Source organism: Frankliniella occidentalis, unplaced genomic scaffold (assembly GCF_000697945.3).
Source record: "Frankliniella occidentalis isolate FOCC.00 unplaced genomic scaffold, Focc_3.1 Scaffold37, whole genome shotgun sequence".
NCBI lineage: Eukaryota > Metazoa > Arthropoda > Insecta > Thysanoptera > Thripidae > Frankliniella > Frankliniella occidentalis.
In genome coordinates, this window is record NW_026267167.1 from 70,506 (window position 1) to 93,251 (window position 22,746).

The following is a 22,746-nucleotide window of genomic DNA, read 5'->3' on the forward strand; positions in this document are numbered from 1 at the left end:
AAAGGTTCATTGCTTTAATTGAGACCAGCGTTCCCGCTTTACAGTGGTACTATTGTCATGTCTGTAGGTGTTGTGTGTTCTGAGATGAAAACAGGAACAGGAAAAGGGTTACACAGCACTGAGAACAATACTCGTTCTTCCTACCAACGAGAAGGGAAAGTGGGTTGGTAAAGAACGAGTAAAAAAATAACAATAAAAGCCACAAAGTACAGTAATGTAAAATATGAAACTCACCTTATCTTCCATAACTGGAAGACTTAGATCAAGAAAACTCTCAAACCGAGTTGAATGGTGTTTGCAGTCCTGGCACTCAACAATGCTTACTAACTGTCCTTTAAAGATGCCTTCTACCCCCAAAATAAAATCTTGCAGTTGTTGGCCATACAATTTCATTCTTTTCTTAACATGATCATCAACACCATTCTTCACAGATCCAAAAATTCCATGTTGTTCCAAAATTACTCGTTGAAAACGCTAAAAAACCAACAACACACAGCCAATCAATCAAAGATTTATACGCTAATGATTATTGCCATTTACTTAAATTGTTAAATCATACCTTAAGGTCATCTGATCGGACACCTTCTAGAAGATGTCGCAAGAGCTCATGAGCATCATGCTGTTCATTTCCACGAAATTGGGAAAAAGAATCTTGAACTTGTTTTAAAAGTTTTTGTGGTCGAATTGTGTCTGCATGCAGGTCAGGACTTCTCATATCCAGTAATGTAGATAAAAGTGCAAGTGTTATTGCTCCAGAATCCCCAAGCTGTCCAAGGACAGCAGGAGCCTAAAAAGTAAAATAACAACTTAATTATAAATGCTACCTTGATATTCAGAAAAGAAATATTCTGTGAGTTCTTAAGACCAACCTTAAAATCTTCTGATTTGGCATCTCCTGGTAGAGTAAATTCTTCCCCACTACAAGTAAGCCTCTCCAAAACTTTGGTTAGATAAGGAGTGACACTCAAACATTGAAGCACTGAGTTATAAAAGCAAGTGTTTCCCAGATTCATGAGACCCTGGATAGAAAGAGTAATTTGAATGCACTACAATGTTTTTCCTTCAGTATCTCTCGATTTTCTCCAGAGAATTTCCACGTACTCACCCTAACTTTGATTGGCTTGGCTGCAATTTTAGAACTACCAACGGGCACATTTGTTCTCACTTTAACATCCTTGTCATTTACAGCAGTAGCTGTTGAGCTATTTGCAGCAGTAGACTCAGCTTGAGAAACATTAACTAAATTAGGGCTTTGAACTGAAGAAGATTCTGGAAGAATAATACCAGAAAAAATGAGAATAAGGGCAGTCATAATCCCCTTTTCTCAAAATATGTTCACCTGCCCTTCAATTAAATTCAAACTAGACTACAACTAACCAACAGATTTAGATGTCTGTATGTGCCGCCGAACATACTCAACACATTCCTGCAACTTTTTTGTTGAGTTAAATGCCATTTTCTGTTCACAAGTATAACACCTATCAAAATTAAAAAAAAAATTTAAAAAAAAAAAAAAATTAAAAAAAATTTCAAGATTGAAAGATAACAGTTATCACAATAGAAGTATGCAGTAATAATATCTGACAGCTAACCCACCATACGTTCCATGACTCTATATCCACAACTAAATCATGCTGCTCTGAGCGAGGTGTATTAAAATGAGCAATAGCATGCTTGTGCTGACCGCGTCCACAACCAACGTGTGCGCACGCAAGACAGAACCAATAGGTCCAATTTGAATCACTTAACTCATTTTCATTACATAAGGAAACATCAGGCTGCAAAGTCAAATATGTCGATTACACACAGATGCAAAACTATGTATTGTACAGAGCACCTACATATGTGAAAAACATAACTTACAACAATATTGGCATTCTTTGTCTGTTTGGCACATGTATCGCATGATGTTCTGATTCCGCCTTTCAATTTTTTCTTTACTACTCCTAACTGTACAGCTCTTGCTATGTGCTTGCAGGCGCATGGGTTGGCTGAGCCTAGGAGCAATTGACGGATGGTTACCAGAAAACTTCACTTGTGATTTGCAAAACAGAAGGAAAACAAACCAGAAACAACATGGAAATTTTACCTTGTCCTCCCCCATTGCCATCACCCGAGTCCGATGAATCATTGGGATCCTGCTGTCTAGTTTTCTTGCGTGCCATGATGAGAGATGATTTCCTAGACCTTAAGAGAGGACATACACACTTAAATATTAGGGCACAATAAGACTGATTCCCAAGCAAACTTAACGTCAATAAAACCATGTTTCAAACAAATATTTATGACAGTATTACTAAGATGTGTTTGAATGAATCATTCATAGCTGTTATGAGGACACTTAACAAAGAACTATGACAACAGGTACTGAAAGGATGTCTGAATAGATAAACATCAAACGGGTAGGTACCAAAAGAAAACTGGTGGACTAACATAAATGATAAAATACCAAGATTAAAATAACTAATTTTTATTAATACGTAGCAGAAAAGCGATTATTGCAGACAGAATAGTAAACGTGAATGAATGCAAATATTGAGGTTAAATTTGAACCACATGCGCAACCTAAAATAAACAATATTTTTCACGAGTTAAAATGCATAGTATACCAATAATGACGTGACAAAATATATTGTCAGTACAGGAGATGAAAACAATCAAAATAGGCGACGAGAAAGCTGCCAGCAGTAGGGATGGAAAATTAATAATCGATTAACCGCTTAATCGATTAATTCGAGTCGATTAATCGAAAATTTCGATCAATTTTTTAACGTCGATTAATAAGGTAATCGGTTAAAAAATAACGATTAATTGATCTTTCCAACTCTCAGGAAAGCCGAGAAAATGGCGTGCAAAATATCAGATTTTATCTCCCGAACAACCTAACCTAGAACGCAAACGCGCCTGACTGAGCCATCTGCTGCTGCTGCCGCTCGCTCCGCTTGCCGGCCGAGCTGCTCGGCTGCCCCCACCCGCCCCCCGCCCTGCCTTCCTTCCTCCTCCCTCTCCTACCCCACCACTCAACGCGGCGCTGCCAACGTCATTTTATTTTCATTGTTCTGAATTCTGAATGTTTTAATTCTTTAAAACCTGATAGAAACCCAATAAATGCGTTCTCATTGAAATTTGCGATTATTTTCAGCATATTTAAGGCCTCCCAGCTTTCACTTTTCGAAAAGCAATTAACCGGTCGATTAATTGATTTGTTCGATTAAATCGAGTCAGTTAATCGGTTTTTGTCGACTAACTCGTTCTTGCGACAATTAACGATTAATCGATTAAAAAAAATTAATTTTCCATCCCTAGCCAGCAGTTGGTAAATAAAATTCTAGATTAGTGATTACTTCGCTCATCTGCTGCTGCTGTCTGGCTGGCTGCTTTCCAGGTACGTCTTCTTTTACCAACCTTCCAACACTGTCGTGCAGAGGGTGAAAATCATCTTACGCACACATATGATTTCTTCATTCCAAAAATTAACTGAAATTGCGTTTACCAAATAGTCTCACTCTATTTCTTACCTTAGTTAGAGAAAAAATTAAGGTATGAAGGCTACGGTTTTACTTATGGGTTGGCTACGAAATCAGTGGTGGGGGCACAACCCCTTTTGCGACCGCGCGGCGAATAGAATGCCTTTCAAAATTGTAAAGTCAAGAAACAGTATCTGCATTGCCCGAGATTTTCTACCCCTCACGATCTAATACAGATAAAAATACTAGAGGGTACAAATTCGGCCGCCCAATCGTCGGGGATTCAACTGAAATGCACAGGGCAAGACACAGGGGAAGACCCAACAACGGAGAAGCATATTGTGAACAAAGCCCGGTTCGTGTGTCAGGCACAGAGTTGTGAACGAGTTGTGAATCTGAGCCCCAGGAACTTGGCGATGAGTTGCCTACCGCTCGTGGACCACTCTGTTAAGACTCTGTCGCATCTTGATATCGTCAAACTACGTCAAACCATGGGAGTAAAACGCCTCAAATAGAGAGAGAGCTAGAGCTGAAAGTGACAAATTTTCTCATAGCTGTATAACATCGTAAACTTGTCATACTTCTTGCTTTCATGTTCCTGGTGTTCCTGTCACTCTTTGCATTCTTCCTCCTTCCCCTTCATCCCCGTCCGTCGTTCGTTGCCCATGAAAGCATCTGGTTTTCGCCAGAAAACGCAAGAGTTTGTGTGAAACCTGCTGGCTCGGCTGGCCTTTTTCAAAGTTACATTTTACTCTGAACTAGTCTCAACTGACTGTCCGGCCCGCGGCAACCAGTGTTTCGTGAGCACCATGGCCGCGATGGCTATGGAACCGTGCGAGGTTGAGTTTGATGCTTGGCTCGGATGCAAACTTCGGGATTTGAATACAGATGAAGGAGTTTTTGGTTCTTACATCAAGGGAATTCTAAACGGAGACGAAAGCAACGACGAGAAGATAGAAGCTTTAGAAGACATAATTTCTGAAATTACCGTACGTAGTTTGATTGGGCCATATTCACCTTCTAGTGCTTTTTCATAACTTTTGCAATCTCACATGTTTAATGTTCTTAAAATAGTAATTACTTTCCCTGATAATAGTTTGGTTGCTTATGAAGTGTTATTCTTTACAGGAAAATGACATATCTGAGCTTTGTAGAGAAATTCTTGAGGAATGGCAAAAAGGAATGAAATCTCAAACCACCGAAGGAAGAACAGATGAAGATGATGTTGAAAAGAAACTTGTCAAGCTGTTAGAGTCTCAAACTCTTCAGACAGTGCAGCAAAAGCAATATACTGAAGAAGAAAGACGGCTTCGAGAGGCTATATTAGCTCAGTATAGTCAAGTGAGTCATTGTGCGATGAATTGTTTTTCCTCCGTTTATTTCAGTGAAATTCTAGTTCTCAATCCCAATGGATATTCTTCTAGATCCAAGTTCAGGACGAATGCGACTTCGACGAAGAAGAAGAAGGTGATGATATTGGCATTGAGAAGAATACCAATGTATTGTCAATCCAACAGGCTGAAAAGGAAAAGAGGGAGCAGGCAAGACTTGACAGTCAACAAAAGAAAGAGAAAGACAAAGCAGATAGGTTGGTAAATTTAATTAAATGTAGATCTTAAATCTTATGTGTACTAGGTAATAACAGATGATTTTCTCATTTTCCAGAGAAAAGCAGAAACAGCAGCAAGCTGAAAAAAAAGAAAAGCGAAAGACCCAAAAGTCTGAGAGAAGACGATAATGTTCAGCTTTTCATTTTAGATCTTTCAAATTAATTTATTGGAGTCATTCTTTTAATTAATTCATGGATTGCAGATTTCCCTTTCATGGGAATCTTTGGCCAAGTTTCTGTTTTATGTGATATAACAATCTTACTTATAAAGTAGCAGAAATAGATGTTTTTTGTTTATCAAACTTTGCAGGTAAAGATGCATCTGTGATGAATTTTGGACAGTACTTATCCTTCTGGAATGACTCTCTATTTATTGTTAATAAAAATGCTTCAGCTGTAGAAGTGTTTGTCTTAAGATAATTTTAATTTTGCATAATAAATTTGCAGATGTGTGATGGGACTGATGGATTTAGTCTTGTTAAGTAAGCCATCCCATTAACTGATTAAACCAGTCAAAGCTTCAAAATGATTATTTGCTGTGATGACAAATCAGTCATAATTGCTAATTTAGCCCACTGCACCCTGTGCATACTCATTTTCCTCTTCGTTCAAAGAGCAATTTTGAATGGTTTGGATTGGGTTGGAATGAAGCAAGAAAAAAATATTGAAGGATAGCTTTCAGGCTGACTAAATCTACCACAAAAGATTCAATGACTTTAGAAACTTCCGATTGAGGTCTGACTCGTACATTATGTTTTCTTGTATTTTGATACAGAATTGCCTTTTTCTCAGCATAGCTGTTTAGAACTTAGGGTCTCAATAAAATTAAGATTTCTGAAGTCACCTTTACATTTTTAACATTGTGTTACCCAGATCCTAGAGTAAAAGAAGGGTGCAATCTTCATTAAGAGGTATGTATTGTCAAAATATGTCGTAATTGATGAACACACAGCTCAAAACAGAATAAACTAGGAGAAAAATCTGAGGTAAAAAGAATGAACAATACAGGACAAATAAACTAAATTACAAGATACATCAATAAAGGTTTTGAAAAATGCAACAATCTACAAGGTAATAATCCAATCCTTTCAAATGCAACTTCTCAGTAGTTAAATTTGAATTAGATGAGTTCTGCTCTAAAAAAACAAAATCATGCATTCAAATTCACAACAGATGTAAGAATAAAAATATGTACAGTTACAGGAACAGAATAATTTTCAGTATGATAGCAATGGGCCCAGATTAAATTCACTGTAAATTGGCCATAAACCTAATAACAGTTTTTAATTTGACTTTCCCAAATATCAGGAATGTAGCCCAACCACATGAAACTATTGTCACTAAGAGATGGTAGTGTTCACTAATTTGGGTCTACTGAGCTGGCAAGTTGAGAAGAATATTTTGACCAGAAGGAAGGTAAGATACTTGTCTTGATCTTGCCAACTGGTAGGCAATATCTTCAGCAGCTTCAATTCGTCGAAGTTCAACCAAACCTTCACCAGCTTCTCCAAAAGATTTAGCCAGTAAAATAGCAGCCTGTGCATCACCTTCAGCAGAGATGACTGCAGCTTTCCTCGTTTGCTCGGCCTGACATAAGAGTATGTGTAAATATTTTTGGTTGAAAGGTAAGAAAAATTACTTGAAGTCCACTTACTTTTTCGACAAGGAAACGAGCTCGCTCAGCCTCTTGCTGAGCAACCTGCTTAAGTTCAACAGCTTGCGTGAACTCTTTGCCAAAAGTTAAATGTGTCTAGGGAACAGAAGCACACAGAACTGTAAGCTCAAAAGTAAAATAAAATTGTTAAGTCAAATCTTCATGCTTGTACGTACAATTGAGATGTCATCCAAAATAACTCCGAATTGTGCTGCTCTTTCCATGAGATCTTCAGTTACTTTCTGTGAGACTAACTCTCTCTGAGTGATCAGTTCACCAGCATCAAACTGGGCCTGTGGGTGGAAAAAATACAATCACATTAATAAGGAAATGCCTTTGAAACAAACTGCTTATTTATCAATAAAAAGAAATAACTTTACCACAACAGCCTTCAGAACTTCAGTGGTGATGGAGGGCAAAACTCGTTCAGTATAGTCTTCACCAAGGATGGTGTAAATACGCGGAAGTTGGTCAGGAATAGGCCGGAACAGGATTCGAAGGGTGATATTAACATTTTGAAGATCTGGAAACAAATTTTAGATTACCAACTGTGACATTAAGTTGGATTAAGAACTGGCTGACCCTTTGCCCACTGTTAGCCAACGCACAGCCTGGAGGCAGGCGTCTTAGGCTAAGCATGAGTTGGGCACCCTTACCCCAGAACTTAAGAGCTATAGGGAGAATCAGAAAGTGCATTCCCACCAATACACCAAAAAAGGGTGAGTGTGCTCCAAAACTAACAACGTTCTAATTCAAATTGCAATTAAAACTTTCATACCTTTACTACCAGTCATAACGGGTACATTTCTGGCCCGACTACGAATGTCAAATAAAATAGGTCTTTGAACCCATGGGATGAAGAAGTGTGTTCCTTCTCCAATAACATCTTGCTTGACCCCTTTAAACCTGTCAAATATTACAGCTCTAAAGCCACCATCAACTGGAAAAGATAAGATGGCTTTTAGTATCACACTTGTAATGAAAAATAAAATTGTATTTACTATTGAATAGATTGAAATATTTACCATTGAATAGAGCTGAATTTACAATAACACCAGCTGTTGCTAAACCAAAGCCAAGCTGACTCAGTCGTACGAATGCCTGTGCCATTGTAACCTGCAACACACATTTTATAATTACAATTGATATTGGTTATTATAAGTCACATATGATAACTTAAATTTAGGGAACGTTGGGAACAAAAATTTACAACTTGTTCTAATTAATGTCCGCAGAGTAGTGCAACCATTCCAATCAGACTCCTGTTGATTTAAGCAGCTACGTATTCAACACAGTCAAGTCCCCCATGGCCATTGGGTCGAAAGGTTTAAGACCGACTAGAGAGAGTAAAAAGTAAACCAATGGTAACACAAAACAGTGGAGCTCAAAGGACTCTACATCTAGTTTCTATATACAATAACTATACTGTGAGAGTTCAGGTCTTGGTCACTCATTGATCTGAAGTTAAGAGAGGTTAGTGGGACGAAATGAACTTTTAGCTCCCTCAACAAATAAACTGAAACAAGACAGTGGTATCCTTGATCAGAAACGGCATGTCCGTTGAAAGCTAGCAGCAGAGAGACCGAGAGGACAGCAACAAAAGTAATTTCTGATCACATAACAAACCGACGGTATTGCACCAGCATGCGGACTATGGCCGGTTAACCGTAGCCCGTAGAGGCACGACGAACCAACAATATGAGATGGCAAATGTCACTTCTTCCCACCAGAAAATAATTTAAAGTCTTTACCAAGGATGCTCAACACGATTTCACGAAAAAGAAAGCCGAGAGTTGCCGGTTGAGAGCGGTTAGCTGTTCAATTATTGCCTCTTCTTCTGCTCACTCGCTCACATCTACACATCTAGAGTACGGGAGTAGGCGGAGTAGGACATGACATTCTAGCAGCAGAGCGAGCTCTGGCCAGGAGAAGCGCGCTCATTGGGTACCCACAATGCACCACCCAAGCACGCGCGTAGAGGCGCGTAGTTCAAATGTAAAAAGTTTTTTCAAGATTGCTGTAGCCCTTTTCTGGACGTTTTTCGTTTTTTCTTAGCCTACACGCAAGAGTATTATTGGACAACCTAATGGAAAAAATTCTAGAAGTGGTGGTTGATGATTTTGATGGGACATAATAGACACCGGGAGAGAGAAATTTGTTTGATGTAAGCTGAACTGTACTGTATTGTGAGACAGGAAAGATTAGCAGGGAGTAGAAATGTAAAACAAAGACAGAGCAGTGTGGCTTTGCATTAATTTTATTTAGGCTAAGTTAAGTTTGTAGAGCTCAGCCCATTTATTATAATAATAGTAATAATAGTGTGAAAATCAGAACTTTTTCCGTATTATACTAAAAATCACAAGAGTTTGATAGTCTAAACATTATCTTCAATGGATCAATGCAATGGTCCTTCAAAGTATATCCATGCCTCTTATGTGCAAAAGGCATAATATCGAGCAATCATTATTACTCATTTTTGACTGGCAAGAAAGGCAGTAATGGGTTTATTCATTGTGGTGCTTTGGTTTTCAAAATAACAGAAGAGCAAGCATTTCTGTGTTCTTAGTTGAGCATCGCATAGGCCTTAGATTTACATTAATTCACAGGTTTTATCATGGTTGCTGCTAACTACAATTACATAATATAAAACCATGCTATAGCCAAGCTTATTAAAAGTATGGAAAACAATTAAACTTCAAGTTCACACCACACGGAAATCAGAAAAAATTGTACTACTTAAAAAAACTTAAATAACTTAAACAATCTTAGAAACAATATCTTAGTTCACAGACTTGCTTATCAACTAAATGCTTAACCTATTGCATGTTTCTTTAGATAGCACACTGTTTTGATTTCTAAACAACTTTCCTGGTCAAGATTTTGGTTCAATTAGCACATTTGTTTCACCTAAGAATAGTTGACAAAAGGGAAAATGCTTAAGGTTAGTACATTGATTGATCAACAACATTCTGAAAGATAAATCCATTAATGGGGTAAACAAGACAAATAACTTTGAAGTAAATAGACAAGACCGCTAAAGTCTTGGCAAATTAATTATAAATGGACTAGAAAATCTGAGTGTCAGCCTGTTTTTTTTTTTTGTTTTTTTTTTGTTTGTTTTTTTTGTTTCAAGGAAAATTATCACAAGTTAAAAAGTATACATCATCAAAGAAGTTTGATACAATACACACATACCTAACAAAACCTCTTCCAGGAAAAATAAAAAGCAATCCCTGGGGTTTAGTAAGGAATTAAATATTAATAATACCAACTGTTTTGACATGGATGGTCTGAGTTACTCCTGCTGGCAGAGAAAAATCTCTATAACAATCTGTTCTCAATATAACATACCCAATACGGTAGATTAGATAAAATCATCAATATGAACCAGCATTTTAAATAAGTCACACGACACAATAAACTAACCTGACACTGTTAGCGAGAAGTTCATTTTGAATTGCTCATGAGAAAATTCAACCTAAGTTGACAAATCTCTAAACAATGTAAATAACTTCTCTCAAATCAGATGTTTGCATTAAAAAAAGAATACTCAATATCAGATTGTCTGACTGATGTGAAACAAATCACAGATCTTGAATTCAAAGAATAATTAAAAGTTAGTCAATAACTTACAATAAAATTATAGATAGATAGAAAACAAATATTCAATAGTATTTTGTGGTTTTACAATAATAGATCAATAAGCTCATCTTTGGCAGTCTCAACCTCTTTGTTCGCAAAAAATTGACAGTTTCATCACAGCTGGAAAGAAATACATGCATCAGCCCCACAAGATTTAATGAGTGAGAACAATTATACAACATCATTTATGTATGCGGCATAACATACCTCACATGTTCATAAAATACCTTTACTGAACAGAGCAATTAGGTTTCTTTTGACCAAAACCTCGACTTAAGTCACGAACAATTTCATCGTCATCCTCAATCCTATCAACAAAACAAAATGTCATACATATTAATTTTTCACCATATACTGACAAGGTACAAGCACTCAAAGTTGGGGACTTACGCGCGCTCTTGAGAATCAAGATGATGAACAAGTTCATCACGCTTGTTAACAATAGACACTAGCTCATCAAGTAGTAAAGTTTCACGTACTTTCTGTTCCTCAGTCTTCTGCCAATCTGCAACGGCAATTAAAAGAGTTACCAGTGGAAAAGGTGAAAACTTGATGTGTTTCACAGACTTGCAACAAACATACCTTCCATTGACAAAATACTACGTAATTCTCTATTCAGAAGCTCACACCTTCTTTCCAAGTCATCTTCCTTCTCTCTAAAAACCAAAAAACAAAACAAGAACCATAATTTAAATACATACAAGTCTGAACAATTACTGAATTTGGTGAGGAAGACAGTTTCCGTAACCAGAGATACTTACAGTATGTTGAGCTGCATTTGACGGCGAATGAGGGCATTTTTCTTGTTGACCAAAGTAAACCATTCTGACATGAGACTTTCTTCTCGTTCCTTATCAGCACCTATAAATGATTCCAGTTATATTGAATAAGATAAAACAAAAAGTTACAGTCCAGCTAGATCATTTATGACAAATTAATACCAGTTTCCATAACAGAGCGTAGGTTCTTCTCAAGGATTGCTGCTTGACGATCAATCTGTTTCTGTTCTCTTTCCAGAGCCTCTAGTTCATTTTGAATATAGCTTCCAACTTCTTTGCTCACCTGAAATTTTGAAAATTTACTTCCTTTGGAATTTTTGCTTTACAAGTAAATAAAACAAAGTGAAATCTTGTCCACACTGTGACACATAGCACATAACATACATAATGTGAACAGGGCACAACATTATTGAGCCTACCATTTTATGTTCTGGTGACCGTTCAGGGGATATCTTATCTATCAATGATGTAAATGAATGTAGAGATGGAGCCATTCTTCCAGAGCCACTGTCAAATGACTGTTGACCTGAGCCCAATTGCTGGAAAATAAAGAAAACAATTACCATATCCAGTGAAATAACCATGAAAGGGTGGTTCTTTGATTTTAGATCTACAGTCAATCCTCGTTAGTACGACCCCCGGATACAACGATTTCCCCGTTATAACATTTTCGGCCCGTGATCCCAGTGGAGTCGCACTAACAGGAATTACCATTATTCCAAGCAAAAATGTAGTTTAAATAAGAATGTAACACACACCTTACTGGGCGAACTGTTATTACTTTGAACACTAAGCTGGCGTTGTGGAGAACCACTTGATCCTGGTGATTGAATATCTGGTCCCACAATAACATCAGAAATCGTTGTAAGTAAAGCAAAGCTGAAATACACTCAGTAAATTAGCAGAATTGAAAATCACAACCAACAGAAAGATATACCTGAAGAAGGCAATTTTTCTATTGAAGGTGTAATGTCTGCCGAAGCTGCCACACCAAGACGAGCGTCAGCTATCAGGCGTCGAGCTCGTTCTCTCAACTGTTGATGACGGTCTTGGTCATTCTAAGTAAGATCAAGGTTGACAAATAAGATTTAATTTTAAGGACTAATTGTATAATTTCCCTGTGTCGTAGAGGTTACGTTAATTTCTGACCTGAGTTATTTCACCTGCTGGTGTAACTGCAGGACTGATACCAATCTGTGATGAAGCTTCCCTACGAGCTTGTTGTAACAATTGCCTGGCTCTTTCACGCAGCTCCTCATGTCTTGTCAACAGTGGCTGTCAAACCATGCAACATGCATCACTCATATTAAGGGGTAAAGGTCACACACTGGGAAACCTAAGGTGAGACATTGCACCTTTCTAGGGGATCATAAGAAAATTCCGACCTTTGCAAAGGCATTAAAAGTTAGTGCCTTTAAAAGGTGCAAAGTCCTCTACCTCTGATTTACCAGTGTACTTGTTAGGCAATCACTCTATGACTAGAATTGCAAAATCACACTTAAGCACAAAAAAATAAGTAGAATCTTACATTGAGTGAAGAGCTGCCTGTCTCGGCTTTCTCACTAGCAGGTGTAATACTAGACCTGCTACCTGAATTTTCTCTGCTACCACGAGTTGCAGCACCAACATTTTCCTGAGTAATGAAAATGAAGATGAGTGACATTGTCGAACAGGTTACCTATGTAGTGTCCCTAGAGAAACGATTCACTTACACTATTAGGGGAGTTTTCTTGTGAAATTTCAGATTGTGTAACATTGAGAGATTTCTTATCTCCAGGCCCATTTCTAATCATCCAAACAAAACAAAAAATTATACTCTATACTTAAGTTGGAGAGTGCAAGATATAATTAAAATGATACATACGATTCTTCGTCATCTGATCCAAAGGGATCTGTCAACTGCCTGCGTGTCATTAGCGCAGGGCGCTCTAATGGTGAAGTTGGTGATTTACTCTATAACAATACACTACAGATTAGTCTATAAGACCGACAAAGCATTGGGGACAAGTCGTCACAAGACACAATTCTTACTTTCTCTCTGGAAGATAACTTCTCTTTTGATGGGGAAAGTACCTTTCCCAGTATGCTTTTGGAACCAGCAAGGATTTTATCTTTCACATCGCGAACAGAATTGGGTGAATTACAGTCTGAATTGTTATCGACAGAGCTCACAAGCGGAAGGCGTAAACGCAACAAAGAACTTTGACGAGATTCCTTAAAGGGGGAGATAGGGGGCTGTTGGGAGTTTGCCGATACTGGGCTTTTCGGTGAGCGGGTTTGCACTGAACAAGGTGAAGATGGCTGAGATGAACTGTTTCTACCAGCAAAACCATTGCCATCATCAGCAACTTCTCCAGAATCAGAGTGGTTGGATCTGAACAAAATTTTACATGAGATTATTTACAAACCGGGAAGCTGGATTAAAGTCCAATCATTTGGAAGACAAATATTTTAAATTTTATATCTACCTTCCTGAGCTTTTGGGGGAAACAAAGTCCTTTTTCCTAAGGTTTAATATTTCCTGACTAAATAGCTGTACAGTTATATCAGTGTTTGTGTCTGAGTTAAAGCGACCAATCATATAGCTCGACTCATTTGCTGTTTTACCAATTTGTTGAACCTCTAGTTCATGACCTATAAAAATAAAAGAAGTGTAAAATCTTTCAGTAGAGACAAAATGCAAAGTGCAATATCTACTTCACAATAGAAACCTGTAAAATGTGCCCGAAGTTGGTAGAGGTAAGTCATCACAGCGAGCTTGTCAGGAATAGTAAGAACATCCATATCAGCAGGGTCAATGACTCTTGGAATACCAAGAACTTCACCAGCATCAAAGGCAATTTTGCAGTTGTGCCTAACGTTTTGTGGAGATAAGTGGTCCATTTCTCTGTGAACAATCATGGTAATAATTTAAGAAAATTATTAACAATCAGATCGGCAAACTGATCAGTGCAATATAGAAAACAACAAAAACTCACACTAGATCAGGCCTAAAATGGTTTATGATGGCACAAAAAGCTAGACCATTTCGCCAGGAAGTAGTGAGGTTTGTAACCCTCACACCAGGATAGTGGGCAGTAACTTCCTTGCACCATTCTAAAAGATCCTGCCCTGGTGTGGTTTCTTTTCCAGCTCTGTGAGTAGGGATAGATGGTTGACACTGGACATAACAAATTAATTATAAAAAAAATAGTTAATTAATTAAAGAAGTAAGCAATGTGTATTGAACTTGTGTAGAACCTACATCATCCTTTTCCCTCAGAATTGGCTCCAAGCTCAGACTAACATTTTTCTGGTCCCCATTGATGCTAGGAAATTGCATAGAAGTGGTGTTAAATTGATATTTTACAGATATGAAATGCACTTTCAAAAAGCTACACAGTACTTACTCTTCATGATTAGTAGGTGTTTTAGCAAAATCATTTCTTTCATTTTCATAGCTATTACCATCCACAAGATTTGAAGATGGGAACCCACTATCTGCACATCCTTCACTCGCCACAGGAGTAAGGTCATCTCTAGGAAAGGATGTCAAACTGGAAACTTTAACACAAAAACAAAAAAGTTGAAACAATTTCTTGTGATATCCAACTAGAAAGTATAAAATGTGAGAAAACATACTACTGAGAGGTGTACTGGCAAATTCTGATCCACTTAAGCTCTGAGTTAATTTATCCATTTGAGCTGTCAGATCAAGAACTTCATGCATAGATTGCTGCATTGAATCTACAAATAGATAGACAATGTTGTAGTTTTGAAGTTAAGTAAGAATACATTCAGATCTCTCTGCAAAGCAATCTTACCATTGTTTATACTATCATCCTCATCATCGAAGTCTCCAACAGCAGCAACATCGCTCATCAAGCTTGCCATGCTCTGCATATCCTCATCACTAAAAAAAGAAAGCACACACAGAAAAAAAAAATAGTAGCATACAGTTTGATCCAATCAACATGAACAGCATGACAGCAGAGCAGAAGAACCTTACGTTGCTTTCCCTTCTCTAAGAAAAACACATGATAAAGTACACTCCAGAGAAGCACTTATTATTTTTTTTGTGGTTGGTCGGAAGGAGACAGTGAGTGGCTGCTGAGAGGAGGCAAAACTAGCGTAGTTTTTCATATTCACATTTGAACTTGCTATTTGACGACGTTTGCCATTACTTGATACCTTAGGACAAAAATTTATACATTTAATGACAGATGCTTTGTCAATTAATTGTTTGAGGTAGTGCGCTAACTTACATCTTCTAGAATAAATGTCCATTCCTTATCCTCAAATTCATTGGTGCGTTGGTTTTTAAACAGGGTGATTGCAACTTCTTTGTTGTCGGGAATTGCCCAAACTACATGACCAACTAGTGGATTTTTCATGGTAGGTTCCCATGGTAAATGATCAGCCACAACTCTTCGACTACGCCGACTTAAGACCACGCTCAACCTGTTTGGTTGCCTGAAAGTAAGAAAATGCGTGAGATTTGGCCAACAAGAAAATATGCACTGCAAAAAAGTAAATAATTGAAACTGATAAATTAACGCACCAGCGGGGAGTAGTCTCCAATATAATTTGATGATAAGACACAGTAAACTGGAACTTGGCTGCTCTCTTGTTCACTCTTTGAAGTCGCTTCCACACAGAACCCATGGTTCAACCGAAATGCTTGAAAACTAGAAGTAAAACAAAAAGTTAAAGTAAGTTTACATTTAAGAAAATTCTTCCTGGTATATTACAACACTCAAAACTAGAGACACACAAAAATAAATAAAACTGTTAATCACGATGTACTCCATCCAAACAACTGACAATCCTGACAATAAGCAATTTATTGCATCTTAATAAACAAGTAGCTATTCTCTCTGAAAACATACAAAGAAAGAAAAAATGGCTAGATAATGTGACACACAAAATTATATTCATTTGTACCAGCCACCGGCCGAAGTTACAGAGGTTCATGATGAGTTCACGACATTCCATTCGGCCTTGGCAAGCACAGGGGTCGTGCAGAGGGCCACTACAAATGACAACTTTTTTTAAAAAAGAAAAGCGGTTACCCTTATTTGGCGAGTTTAAGAGGCACCACCTCGGCGTGACAAGACCGTGGCGTCAACAAAATAGAAAACAAATCAGTTGACAGCCTTCGCAATCTCTTCTGCTTTGTAGCTGAAACATGGCTGACAGATGAAACAAAAAAGGGTTAGTAGCTGAAAAATTGTTGTTTTGCTCTCGTACTCGAATCGAGAAACCCTGGCCGAACGTCAGTCGGCAGGCCATTCACAAAAGACAAACAACAACAACAACATAAACTAGGCGCCGATTCATGCGGTGCGTTTGCAGGGTTCTGAAGGCGTTGCCCAAATCTGTAGTTGATTTACGAACATTTGTAATTGTTTTCTTTGTTGTTTTTTTCCTTTGATCGTAATCAGAATTTTCAACATTGATTTTTTGTCAAGAAATGTTACCTGTCAAACAGCCTTTTATGGTAAGAGTGAATTGAACGTGTGAGGTAACTTGTCAATTTTGACTACCCGGCACCATTGAACGACTTACCTTTCAAGTTTTGTAGGTTAAGAACATTTTGAAAAGCTCTCTTACCCACTTCAGAAGCTTTGTTTCTCTCATTTTAAATACATTTCTCTACTTGTTTATTATTTTTCTTCTCACGGTACTAATTTGCGGGACTAAGCATTTTCATAAAACTAAAGTATTGAATGAGGCTGTACTGTTTAGTCTCAGATTACAACCTAATGTTTGGAATCTTCATCTCACTGTTACAATTTTGGTTCGCATTAACATATGATGCAATGCCACTCGTTTTTAACGTACTTAAAATTTTTTGTTACCCAATCCTTGCATTTATCTAGATTTTTCCTGTATGACTGGTGAATTACCATGTTAACAATGTGTTGGCTGAGGACAAGTAGACCTTGAAAGGAACTAATTTATTTATTTCTAATTGAGTGAATTTTTTACAAAGTTGGATATTTGGATGTAGAGGTTTACATTTGCTTTATCTTATCAGCTCCATATGCCAATGCTCTAGTTTTCCCCTCTTATATTTTAAAAGAACTTATATGTTGCAGGAAGTGGAATGCTACCGTTCATACATTGATGATCTATATTCCAGTAATATGGACAAGTGTATGGAAGCCATAGTGTTAGTATTCCTTGCCTCGTGCTCCTTTTTCATATTGTCAGTAGAATGTGAAACATTTATGTATCTTTACATTTTTCAGGTGTCTTAAAAACTCAGTTATTGGAAGTAATCGACAAAAGAGTTCAGTGCTCTCTCAGGGCGTTGTTCCCAGGCTAATGCAGTTGTTAGGTGACTGTTCTGTGCCGGTACAAATGAAAACTGAGGCTACTGTAACATTAGGTTCCTTAGCCAAGGGTACAGATCATCATGTTCAATCTTTAATTGAGCTCGGCATCGTTCCTCTTTTACTCACTGGTGAGATGTCATTTGACGTCACATGTTTAACTAATCTAATCTTCAAAACCCTTTGGTTGGTCCAATTACATTTCTTGTTTTGTTTCTCAATAGGTGTCACAAGCAGTGACCAAAAGTATACAGAGGCCACTTTGAGATGCTTAAGTACAATATTTCAAACTTCAAATGCCCCTGTATCTTTGATATTTATGGATTCTATTATAGTCCCATGCTTACTCAATCTCACAACACAGAGCGTCACATGTCAAGTGTGTGTTCCTGCTATTTTGGCTGCTGCATGCAAGGTATGACTGAGTTTATTTGTTCTACTTGTCCTTCATTTACGGTACAGGTTTTTATTTTTGTAAATTTTTCTTTCCCTAGACTCCAGAGCAACAAGGTTTTCTTATCCAGGAAGGAGCAGTGCCTGTTCTAGCACAGCTATTGTGCTCAACACAGTCTTTGGTTCAGATGAATGCGTTAACTTGTTTAGCAAGCTTGTGCTACCAAAATCCAACAGTTGCTGCTTGTGTTGCTCAAGCCAGATGCCTGGAAATACAAGAGCCTTGGTGAGTTCTGTGCACACCATTTATAACAAATAAGCATGATTAACATGTTCCACAAGAGAAATAACAGCACATAAATCCTATTGCCTTTACAGTTTTGTTGATAAGTCAATGCCAGATTTGTTATTTATGCTGATGGCTCAAGATCGACCAAGTGAGATGCAGCTAGCTGCTGCAAGATGTATTACCTTCTTGCATCGTGCTGGAGCCTTTAGCGCTGATGACCCTAAGATTCTGTACCGCACACTTCCATGTCTGGTAAGTTGTGTAAAACTACCATTATGCTGTACAGTTTTCAATAATTAACCATGTGTATTGTTTTTTTTGCTTGAAAAATACTTTTATTGATTTATTTTGGTATATCAGGTGAGGCTTTGCAAGAAAGATCGTCCTCCTCTTCAGCGTGCACAGGCAGCTGAAACATTAGCCTACCTCACAGAAGTTGACATTGAACTGCAAAGAACTGCATCTATATCAAATCATTTGGTCCCAACTTTATCAGATCTGTTAAAGTATCCTAGAGTGCATGCTGCTTCAAGGTTACCTGTTGCAATATTTGAACAGGAACTCAAAATAGCAGCTGAATTGCGCCAAGCTGCGTTTCGGGTGAGTTGCTGCTCTTTGAAATCTTCATAACAAGCCAAGTTTCATTCTTTAAGGCCTAAAAAGAAGCAAAAATGTTTCAAATCTTTTTTTACTTATTTTTTCTGTAGGCTTTTGCATCTTTAGGAGCAAATGATGAAGATATTAGGAAAAAAATTATAGAAACAGATAACCTTATGGAACATATTGTCAGTGGCTTGCAAGATCCTAGTGCTAAAGTGCGCTTGGCTGCAATTCGGTGTTTGCATTCCCTCTCAAGGTCTGTTCAACAACTAAGGACAACCTTCCAGGTACGCCTCCAAAAAATGGCATGGGCATGAGGTATGCGGTGAAGGTCCTTTGTCGATTCTGATGTATTTTAGCGCTCCTTCTGTTCCAAGGATCATTCAGTGTGGCGACCCTTGATGCAGCTCCTTCAGGGAGCATCTGATGACATACTGACTGTTGCTTCCTCTACCCTTTGCAATTTGTTATTGGAATTTTCACCTTCAAAAGAACCCATCTTAGAATCTGGGGCTGTCGACATGCTCTGCGAATTGACACGAAGGAAAGATCCGGCTCTTAGACTAAATGGGATTTGGGCTCTCATGGTAAGTAAGATCTCTGAACAATACAAATAATAATGCCTATGCGTTGCACAGCTCTTAACTTTCTCTTTCATTCACTTTGGTTCTAGAACATGGCTTTTCAAGCAGAACAGAAAATAAAATCACAAATCTTAAACACTCTTGGAACTGACCAGATGTTTAGGTTACTTTCTGATACAGAAGTTGATGTTCTCATGAAAACTTTAGGTTTACTACGTAATTTACTCTCAACCAAAAGTCACATTGATTATATCATGAACCTTCATGGAAACCAAATTATGCAAGTAAGTTAAATGTTTGAAACTACATTGTTGCCTTTTGCAATTAAGAGATGTATTCAACTAAAAAGCTCCTTTCATTTACAGGCAGTAGTTCTCATTCTTGAGGGAAACCACTCAGCAGAGGTGAAAGAGCAGGCGTTGTGTATACTTGCAAATATTGGAGATGGAGACTCAGCCAAGGAATTCATCATGTCCAACGAAGATGTGTTAAAAAAGCTGCAAGACTACATGGTACCTGACAGTTTACACCCTCTGGCATCAGTCTATTAAGATCTGAGACACAGTTCATATTGTATGTTTTTGTATGTTTCTAGGCACACTCAAATGTGAAGTTGCAAGTTGCTGCAATATTTTGTATTTCAAATTTAGTTTGGAGAGAAGAAAGTGGAGCTATTGACCGGCAGGCTAGACTGAAAGAGATGGGTGTTTACAAGCAATTACAGCAACTCATCATGACAACAGATACCTTATTATTCGATAAGTAAGTCCCTGCTATGAACCTAAAATGCCTTTTGCTATTACAGTTTGTGTCAAACATGACTTAATTTAATATCATGATTATTGAAATTTCAGAGTGAAAACAGCCATGACACAGTTTTCAGAGGCATGACAAAGAAAGACAAGCTCTTAAATGTGGCTTTATGCAGAATTACAGCTACTGGTACATTTTGGAACTTTATTTCATTTATGATATTTGTCAAGCTCCTTCAGTGTGACTGACCAATTTACCAACAATGTTGCGTTTCATTGGTCAGTCTTTTGTAAATGTGAGTAAATACTTATGGTGATCGTAGTTGTGAACAATTTGTTAAGACATTTTGTACAGTTGTATAAGCTTTGCAGTTGATGAGTAGGAGAGATTTTTTATAATGGACTTGTTGAGAAAATTTTCAGCGTAAGTGTATTTTTTTGTAATTTTGAAGAAGGTCCACAGAGTACAAATGGAAAAAAACTATGTAAAAATGTAAAATAGTTACTGTTTCATGTTGTTAAAGCTGAATTTGGTGAACACTAATTTCAGCCTGTTATTAATATGATCTTGTTTTATATGTATGTAATTAATTAATCTTGTATGAAGTAATAAGTGGGTGCTAGATCAGATAAAGTTGGACAGAAAACAGCTTTTTACCTTTTTACTGAGTTAAATGGTTTTACAAATTTCTAAAGAACTTTGTGCGAGACCACTTTAGCTAGTTCTCAAATTTATCTCTCTATCATCTTGTGGATAGTAAATGTCCTATCTACAGGACCCAACTTTGGGATATTTAAAATGATACATTTACTCTTGGTTGTGCTTTTTGTCTGCCACATTTGTAGATAATTGTAACATTTACCTTGTAGTTGAAGCAACCAACTCTTGTCTCTGTACAACATATTTATTCTGTATTTAGCTATAATGCACTATATGTAGTGTATTCCAAACTTGTGAGTGAACTTTAAGCTTACTTGCCTCATAGACTGAGATATAGTAAAACCATAACTGTCAGAAGAGTTAGATGTATTGGAAAAAAGCTGTTTGGAAATTGACACTCATGCTTTAGATGATAGTAGTACTACATATTTTAAACCTGTATACCTAGGTCAGGAGTCCTCTGCCTTCTGGACTGATTTTTATAATGACATGTGCCTAAAATTCGCTTGTGGTTAAAATACGTCATTAGCTTCTGAACATGTTTTTAAAGATTAGAATTACTTGAATACCTCCAGGCTGGTTGAAGAATGAAAAAGGTATGTACATTCACTACCGTTAAAAAAAATAATTCTATGTATTCCCTTTTTTCAGAATTTTCTATCTAATTATAACACTGCCGTAATTTTATGATGGATGAACTAACTTAAATTCCAGTTCACAGGTCACAATCTAGTTAAGAACAAAATGATTCTTCCTTTTGCATCAGCTTTCAAAGCTCACGTAGATTAGAGCACTTTACTCCACATGAAGCCAAAGAATTGAGAACAATCTGTTTAACTTTCGTTATCTTCATTGAACACTCATTTGTGGCATGAGCAAAATATCTATCTGGCTTTATCTGAAAGTTTCAATGCGATTTCAAGGTGGAGCAGCTTGGAAAGCTGTCTGACAAACTGTGACTACCTGAACTTACTCATCATAGCAGTTCTTCTTTGTTACCTAATATTATTTCAATCAATTCTTTTGTTGAGTGGTTCAACCAGCTTTACTAGCTTGTCTATGAGACAAATCTCAGTGATAATAATTGAGACTTCAATGGACAGGCTTACCCAAATAGGACTTTTGTATCCAGAATTCATAGCACAATGTTTTGTTCTCAGTAGCTGCTACTGTACTCCTTGCCTTTTGGCAAAAATGTTGCAACTTCTCTTTTTCCCTGTAATCCTGAAGGTCAGATCTAAAGCAGCCTTCCTTTTGGCAGAAACTCCTCTTTCTAACTTATGATATTTCTATAGTGATGATGAGTCATAAGAAAAAAATACTTATTGAGTGTATTTTTTATGATATTTTATAATATGATAGTTTTTGTAAGCCCTCAGCAATCATGTACAGTAGAAAATTGAATAATTTTGTAATTTATTTCATTTGTTTTTTGACAGTTTGGCTGAAAGTATAATGCAATCCCTCTTTTCACACATTAACTGATCTTACTGCCACTATGCCTTTTTGCCTGTCTGTTTATCATTTTCGGCATTTGTTGTGATAACTGCAGCTGCATTTTGTGTTTTCAATGAAATGCAATTGATAAAACTTAAGTCACTAATAAACTTCCAGGACAAGGAAGCTAACCAGTTCTCATGTTGTGTACTTTCATATTTCCTCCTCGCCTATGCAAAGTGAATGACAAAGTACATGCCATCATAATGATAGATGACGTGTAGTGTATTGTCAGGTTTCGGTGACAGAGAGATGCATTATCTCAGTAATTTGTATATCCAACAAAACCATGGGCCGACACTGTTGGGTGTAAGTATAGTAATGTAGGATAAAAAGTGTTTTTTTTTTTGTTTTTTTTTTTAAATTTTTATTCGTCATGCATGACAAAACACACTTATTTGAGATGCGCTTTAGTAATTTACACACATTACAAATTTTGAAAAATATATATTCATAGCAATGTTTTAGAATGCACAGTTTACCGGCAAATATCTACTCTACA

At 37.2% G+C, this 22,746-nt stretch overlaps 5 protein-coding genes across 10 annotated transcripts in view; 2 read left to right on the top strand and 3 right to left on the bottom strand.

Annotated features, from left to right (window-relative positions):
- The window catches only part of LOC113205088 (ubiquitin carboxyl-terminal hydrolase 16), a 6,024-nt gene extending 3,116 nt beyond the window's left edge, over window positions 1–2,908 (bottom strand). Inside the window, exons 1-9 of the mRNA XM_026420546.2 lie at window positions 2,888–2,908; window positions 2,090–2,187; window positions 1,864–1,997; window positions 1,597–1,778; window positions 1,378–1,478; window positions 1,106–1,269; window positions 870–1,019; window positions 560–787; window positions 235–474 (exon numbers count right to left, since the gene is read on the bottom strand). Coding sequence (XP_026276331.1) covers window positions 235–474; window positions 560–787; window positions 870–1,019; window positions 1,106–1,269; window positions 1,378–1,478; window positions 1,597–1,778; window positions 1,864–1,997; window positions 2,090–2,165 — 1,275 coding nt within the window. The 5' untranslated portion in view covers window positions 2,166–2,187; window positions 2,888–2,908. The remainder of the gene's footprint in view (window positions 1–234; window positions 475–559; window positions 788–869; window positions 1,020–1,105; window positions 1,270–1,377; window positions 1,479–1,596; window positions 1,779–1,863; window positions 1,998–2,089; window positions 2,188–2,887) is intronic.
- A 1,176-nt stretch (window positions 2,909–4,084) lies between these two features.
- LOC113205090 (coiled-coil domain-containing protein 43) lies at window positions 4,085–5,536 on the top strand. Its single transcript, XM_026420549.2, has 4 exons — window positions 4,085–4,456; window positions 4,596–4,808; window positions 4,892–5,055; window positions 5,133–5,536. Exons 1-4 carry the CDS (start codon window positions 4,277–4,279, stop codon window positions 5,203–5,205), a joined length of 630 nt encoding a protein of 209 aa, XP_026276334.1. The 5' UTR covers window positions 4,085–4,276; the 3' UTR covers window positions 5,206–5,536.
- A 440-nt stretch (window positions 5,537–5,976) lies between these two features.
- LOC113205089 (protein l(2)37Cc) lies at window positions 5,977–8,645 on the bottom strand. 2 transcript variants are annotated; one of them, XM_026420548.2, is made up of 7 exons: window positions 8,482–8,645; window positions 7,756–7,846; window positions 7,509–7,670; window positions 7,111–7,253; window positions 6,907–7,023; window positions 6,731–6,826; window positions 5,977–6,663 (listed from the first exon to the last, which is right to left on the bottom strand). In XM_026420548.2, the coding sequence occupies exons 2-7, from the start codon at window positions 7,838–7,840 to the stop codon at window positions 6,448–6,450; spliced, it is 819 nt and encodes a 272-aa protein (XP_026276333.1). In that variant the 5' UTR covers window positions 7,841–7,846; window positions 8,482–8,645; the 3' UTR covers window positions 5,977–6,447. The 2 variants fall into 2 exon arrangements, with proteins under 2 accessions (XP_026276333.1, XP_052122313.1); XM_052266353.1 differs by lacking the exon at window positions 8,482–8,645 and adding an exon at window positions 8,357–8,405.
- Window positions 8,646–8,969: 324 nt separating this feature from the next.
- Window positions 8,970–16,349, bottom strand: LOC113205091 (EH domain-binding protein 1). Of its 4 annotated transcripts, none has more exons than XM_026420550.2 (25): window positions 16,203–16,349; window positions 15,692–15,818; window positions 15,396–15,603; window positions 15,140–15,321; window positions 14,955–15,043; window positions 14,773–14,877; window positions 14,541–14,694; window positions 14,396–14,459; window positions 14,130–14,311; window positions 13,863–14,038; window positions 13,620–13,785; window positions 13,183–13,525; window positions 13,016–13,104; window positions 12,864–12,936; window positions 12,680–12,784; window positions 12,301–12,426; window positions 12,089–12,209; window positions 11,910–11,986; window positions 11,571–11,690; window positions 11,314–11,434; window positions 11,134–11,233; window positions 10,955–11,028; window positions 10,763–10,877; window positions 10,580–10,680; window positions 8,970–10,492 (listed from the first exon to the last, which is right to left on the bottom strand). In XM_026420550.2, the coding sequence occupies exons 2-24, from the start codon at window positions 15,793–15,795 to the stop codon at window positions 10,602–10,604; spliced, it is 2,973 nt and encodes a 990-aa protein (XP_026276335.1). In that variant the 5' UTR covers window positions 15,796–15,818; window positions 16,203–16,349; the 3' UTR covers window positions 8,970–10,492; window positions 10,580–10,601. The 4 variants fall into 4 exon arrangements, with proteins under 4 accessions (XP_026276335.1, XP_026276336.1, XP_026276337.1 ...); XM_026420551.2 differs by lacking the exon at window positions 16,203–16,349 and adding an exon at window positions 16,075–16,096; XM_026420552.2 differs by lacking the exon at window positions 12,301–12,426.
- Window positions 16,350–16,466: 117 nt separating this feature from the next.
- Window positions 16,467–22,385, top strand: LOC113205092 (armadillo repeat-containing protein 8). 2 transcript variants are annotated; one of them, XM_026420554.2, is made up of 13 exons: window positions 16,467–16,630; window positions 17,232–17,305; window positions 17,385–17,599; window positions 17,693–17,883; window positions 17,963–18,147; window positions 18,240–18,402; window positions 18,511–18,750; window positions 18,858–19,037; window positions 19,110–19,337; window positions 19,424–19,618; window positions 19,700–19,846; window positions 19,930–20,096; window positions 20,189–22,385. In XM_026420554.2, the coding sequence occupies exons 1-13, from the start codon at window positions 16,604–16,606 to the stop codon at window positions 20,223–20,225; spliced, it is 2,049 nt and encodes a 682-aa protein (XP_026276339.1). In that variant the 5' UTR covers window positions 16,467–16,603; the 3' UTR covers window positions 20,226–22,385. The 2 variants fall into 2 exon arrangements, with proteins under 2 accessions (XP_026276339.1, XP_026276340.1); XM_026420555.2 differs by having other exon boundaries at window positions 19,128–19,337.
- Window positions 22,386–22,746: the final 361 nt, after the last annotated feature.